The sequence below is a fragment of the Pinus tabuliformis genome, chromosome 7, assembly GCF_031772625.1.
Source record: "Pinus tabuliformis cultivar Carrire ecotype Pingquan chromosome 7, CPIR1, whole genome shotgun sequence".
Taxonomy (NCBI): Eukaryota; Viridiplantae; Streptophyta; class Pinopsida; order Pinales; family Pinaceae; genus Pinus; species Pinus tabuliformis.
Genome location: NC_142293.1, coordinates 1,586,658,189 through 1,586,663,399, shown reverse-complemented (window position 1 = coordinate 1,586,663,399; position 5,211 = coordinate 1,586,658,189). Strand labels below are relative to the sequence as shown.

Below are 5,211 nucleotides of genomic sequence, written 5' to 3'. Positions count from 1 at the left end.
TATTCAAAAATATAGTTTATTTATCTTGCTCTCGTTATCTAGATAGATTTATTTTATGTCATTATATTAATTTCACTATATGCGAATAAACATTAAAAAGCATAAAAAATATAATCATTTTTCCTTAAGTTCTTTAAAGCAAAGCCAAAAAAATCTAGAAATTGTCTACAAGTATCGATTTTTCAGAGAGCTATGAACATCATAAAAATATTGATCAAAATAATGCAAAATATATGTATTATAAAAGTTTCAATAAAAGTAGAAATAAGAATATTTTTACACATAAATATATAAAATATGTAAAATCAATTCGGGTTATCATGAGTGATTAAGTAAAAATATTGTTATCCTAACCACCTAACGTCGAATACCCACTAAAATCTCCACTAAAAATCATTTTATATAAAATATAGAAATTATAAATACAAATTATATATCCATCTTATTATGTAAATTAAGAAAATAATAGTTCACAATAAACCGTGATATTTTAAAACTTCATATTAATAAATATATAAAAATATATACTTACCATAAACACTTTCTCTCTAAAAACAGATATTAAGTATGATAAAATTTAGTGTAAATTTTTAATCAAATTTTACACTTTTATATATATATATATATATATAACACATAATCAAAATAAATCCGTTTAAATCTATTAATATTTAAACTAATCATAATAATTAAACTTAACCTAAAACATTATTATTAATCCTAATAATTAAATTAGGAATTAAACATTATATTCCCTTTATGTTCCGCATACTGAGCATATTCAGTGTTGATAAAAACCCGTTCGATTTACCGAGAATGTCGCATAAGAAATATACATCTCGTGTGCGTGTGTGGCATTCTTGGATTTTATGTACGGTTTTTATTCAAGTCGTCTTTGCGTTAAGAGTAAGTGCGATAATATCTTATCTGCAATTCAGCCTGAATATCGAGGAAACTGCCCTCTCCTCCGTTGGATTTTGGTCATTTTCATAAAAATGTGAGGTATTATAATAATATAATTTTATTAATATTTTTAAACAGTTAATTTTAAAATAATTAATATATAAATTAAAAAACATTGTAACGATGCAAATCAGAGATACCGATATTGTTTTTAATTTTAATAAAAAATAAAAAGGAAAAGAAATAAAATAAGTATTATTTTATTTTAGAATTTGGGTTTGATGATGAAATTGGTTCGAAATGTCTTGGTCAAAAAATTTTATCATATGATTTTTATCGAAAGACTTTATTTAATTCATTAATCAAAATATTAAATTAATTTATAATTTTAAAAATATATTTAAAAACAATATATCACAATTTAAAAAACAAATCCGACTAAAAACCCAAAATATTGAAAAATTAAACCACCCTTGAAAATAAACATAAACATAACGGCGCTGAAAAAATGAGAATTTGAGCACCCTACTACATCGGTCAAACCCTACTAAATCGGTTCTAAATTTTCGCAGTTTTGAACAAAGACCGACCAAATTTATTTAAAAATGGTGATTTGACAGACTCGCTTTACAATGGCTGTGAATGAAGACTTTTCCAACTTCGAATATTGAAGACGGAAAGTGTGAAAGCACGGGCTTATCATCCAGTAAAGCTTGCTTTACGGAGATCAATACAGAATAATCACATTAAAAATACTGCCTCCGAAATTTTCTGGTCGTGCATATCCCTTGGTATGTTTTCAGAGGTGAGCTTTTGGTTGTACAGTGCAGAGGAAAAGCGTGATGAACTATACACAACGTTGGCAGATATTTTGATTTGAGAGGACGTGTGATATTCTCATCAACTTAGTCACACAAGTGACAAAGTGTGTGTGATGTGACCTGACGAAACCTGTCACAGCATGCACAGTGATTAATATTTAACAGGATTGGAACCAATGATTTGCCCATACTAAAATACATTTAAACCATCTATTATACATATACACGTGTCTTCCACCATTGAAGTGCATAGTTTGAATGGAAATGTAAGCTGTGTGGAAAGTGCAGAGAAAGTGATGGAGAGTGAGAGAAAGTGTACACAAAATTATTCCACTTTTCCACTATAAAACCATGGGGCTAGCCCGGGTTATCACACACCATAACGGAGACAGAACTCAGTTTTTGCAGCAATTTTCTATAGTTCTTGCAGCAATTTTCTATAGTTCTTGAGAGTTCCGATCGTCTACTTTGCCATGGATTTGCAGCGGGTGTTCGCCACTGGAGATATGCGAATTCTCGTCTATATCACAGTGGCCATCGTATCCGCTTACCTGTTTTACAGGCGACTTCGCCCCTCTTTGAAGTTGCCACCCGGTCCCCGTGGTTGGCCCATAATCGGGCACCTGCATCTCATGGGGAAACTGCCTCATAGGTCCCTGGATCGACTCTGCAAGACGTACGGACCACTCATGTACATGAGACTCGGATCCGTTCCCTGCGTGGTCGCCTCCACGGCTGAGATGGCCCAACAATTTCTCAAGACGAACGACGTCATCTTCGCTTCCCGTCCCCGGGTGGCAGCCGGGAAATACACCGTCTACAACTACTCGGACATCACCTGGTCTCCTTACGGAGAACACTGGCGGCTCGGAAGGAAACTCTGCCTCATGGAGCTTTTCAGTGCCAAGAGACTCGAATCCTTCGAGTACATCAGAGTAGAAGAGGTGGCACGGATGATACATTCCGTGTTCGAGACATGCCGGCGGGGCCTCCCCGTAGAAATCAGGGAAGAGACGACAAATGTTAGCAATAATATAATTTCTCGGATGGTTTTGGGACGAAGGTACTTGGACGAGAAGGCGGGGAACAAGATAAAGCCGGCGGAGTTCAGGGAGATGTGGGAGGAGCTGTTTGTGCTGAACGGGGTTTTAAATATTGGAGACTTTATACCGTGGCTCGCCTGGCTGGATCTCCAGGGTTACGTGAGGCGAATGAAGAAGTTGAGCAAACGGTTGGATGTTTTCCTGGAGGAAGTGATAGAAGAGCACGAAAGGCGAAGGGCGGGCGTAGAGAATTATGTGGCGAAGGATATGGTGGATGTTCTGCTGCAGCAGGCCGACGATCCCCAGCTGAATCTGAGTCGAGTCAAAGTCAAAGCATTCACGCAGGTATGCACTTACAACTTTTCTCGCCTTGACCAATCTTTTCTAATAATTCTCTGAACCATTTGAATTTTGTGTGTGCAGGACATCATAGCGGGCGGCACCGAGAGCTCTGCGACGCTGGTGGAGTGGGCAATGGCCGAGCTCCTTAAAAAGCCGGAAACCATCGAAAGGGCGGCGGAAGAGCTGGACAGAATGGTGGGAAGAGAGCGGTGGGTGGAGGAAAAGGACATTGGTGGGCTCCAGTATCTGCAGGCGATCGTGAAGGAGATGATGAGGCTCCACCCGGTGGCTCCCATGCTGGTTCCCCGTCTCTCCACGGAGGCCTGCAAGGTCGGCGGTTACGACATTCCTGCGAACACAAGGTTACATGTTAACGTATGGACTATCGCCCGGAATAGCGAGTTTTGGGAGAAGCCTGACGAGTTCCGACCGGAGAGATTCGAAGGGAGCGCGTTGGACGTGAAGGGAAGAGATTACGAGCTGCTGCCGTTCGGGACGGGGAGGAGAATGTGCCCGGGATATAATCTGGGACTGAAAGTAGTTCATTTGGGTTTGGCTAATCTCATCCATGGATTCCACTGGTGCCTGCCTGATGGCCAGAACCCCAAGGACTTGTATATGGGCGAGACCTTTGGGCTTTCCACCCCTAAAACACAGCCTCTCGTTGCAATGGCCCGACCTCGCCTGCCTTCGCATCTCTACAACATCTTCTCCTCCGAACAGGACACCTAGATATGGAATATCTATTAAAGCATAGAGATCTTATAGGTATATAGTTGTGGCTATATCATCGCTCCTCTAAGAAATGATGGAGATCTAATAAGGGCCCATTAGTAATATCTCGGGCTGATGTGTAACTATCTTTTTATTAAATATTTTTAGTAAACGTGCTTTCAATTTTAAATCTGTCCTGATTTGTAATGGAAATATTAAAAATAAATAATGATTTTGTGGTATAAGTTTTTTTCTTTAAAATGAGTTTCTCATTATTTTATATTTATCGGAGTCAACTTTAAAACTGAATTATAACCAACTACTTTCGCATAACAATAACAAGTGTCGCATAAAAAGTACCAACCCGGAAATAGAGATTGAGCCGTGCCAGAGAATATAGGGTTTAAGGGCAAAACCCTAAGGTCAAGGTTCAATAAAGTGAAGAATGGGGTTCCAGATCCAACCCCAAGGCGTACAGGCCATGTTGAAGGAGGGGCACAAGCTCCTCTCTGGCTTAGACGAAGTCATCATCAAAAAATCGATGCCTGCACGCAACTCCAACTCTCCCAAATCACACGCACTTCTCTCGCACGCACTTCTCTCGCCCTGAATGGTACACATTTGCTATTTTATTCACTCATAATGCTTAGGAACTTTATCCTACCTAATTTCCCCTGACCTTGTATCCATGAAGCTATTGTTCAAAATATAAAAAGTCGAGGCAGAGGCTCTGGGGTCACGACCATTTCTGTAAATCCAAAACCTTTTACTGAGATTTTTCAGTGTTCGGCGATTTTTGGAGAAAATTATAAAATAATTTAGAAGCAAAACTAAAGAGAAAATGTAAAATCGCAGGTTTACATAAGATATTAGAATGCTCCTTTGCACACTAGAATAATCGACAAAGGGTAATGACCATTTTCTGGGAGAATTTTGGTGAGGAATCTGAGAATTTTTTGTACTCCGATATAGTTTCCTTATGATGAGCTTCCAAGTTTTCAATGTAATCGGTGAAGACTTTAGCACCTAAACTTGGATGAATTTTATTTAAAGATTTGTGGTTAAGAGTGAAATATGCTTCGGAGTTGCCCAAGTGAAAGTGAAAATGAAAACCAATGAATGATAAGCAACCCTATGTTATTCGGAGCAGCCAAGTGTCTCATCCTCTCCACCAAGAACACGATGAACCCCTCTCCACCAGGAACAGGATGAACCTTCGCGGACTAGATGGGCATGTATGCAACTAAAGTAATAATATATTGATTCTTTGTTTGTATCTTTAGGATAGCTAGATTTGGATTTGAACAAGGGATAACTCATTTTTTTATTTATTGGTATTATTGTTTTACGTTCAAGAGAGGAACTCTTTAGGAAATAGATTTTCTTTC

The 5,211-nt window shown here is 38.3% G+C and overlaps 1 protein-coding gene across 1 annotated transcript; it reads left to right on the top strand.

The window, feature by feature from the left end:
* Window positions 1-2,120: 2,120 nt before the first annotated feature.
* On the top strand, window positions 2,121-3,959 carry LOC149254159 (trimethyltridecatetraene synthase-like). Its single transcript, XM_089456996.1, has 2 exons — window positions 2,121-3,112; window positions 3,191-3,959. The coding sequence occupies exons 1-2, from the start codon at window positions 2,198-2,200 to the stop codon at window positions 3,839-3,841; spliced, it is 1,566 nt and encodes a 521-aa protein (XP_089313122.1). The 5' UTR covers window positions 2,121-2,197; the 3' UTR covers window positions 3,842-3,959.
* Window positions 3,960-5,211: the final 1,252 nt, after the last annotated feature.

Coding starts and splice junctions, on each gene's coding strand:
- LOC149254159 (XM_089456996.1), top strand. CDS start 2,198: ATGGATTTGCAGCGGGTGTTCGCCACTGGAGATATGCGAATTCTCGTC. Junction 3,113..3,190: donor AAGTCAAAGCATTCACGCAG/GTATGCACTTAC, acceptor TTGTGTGTGCAG/GACATCATAGCGGGCGGCAC.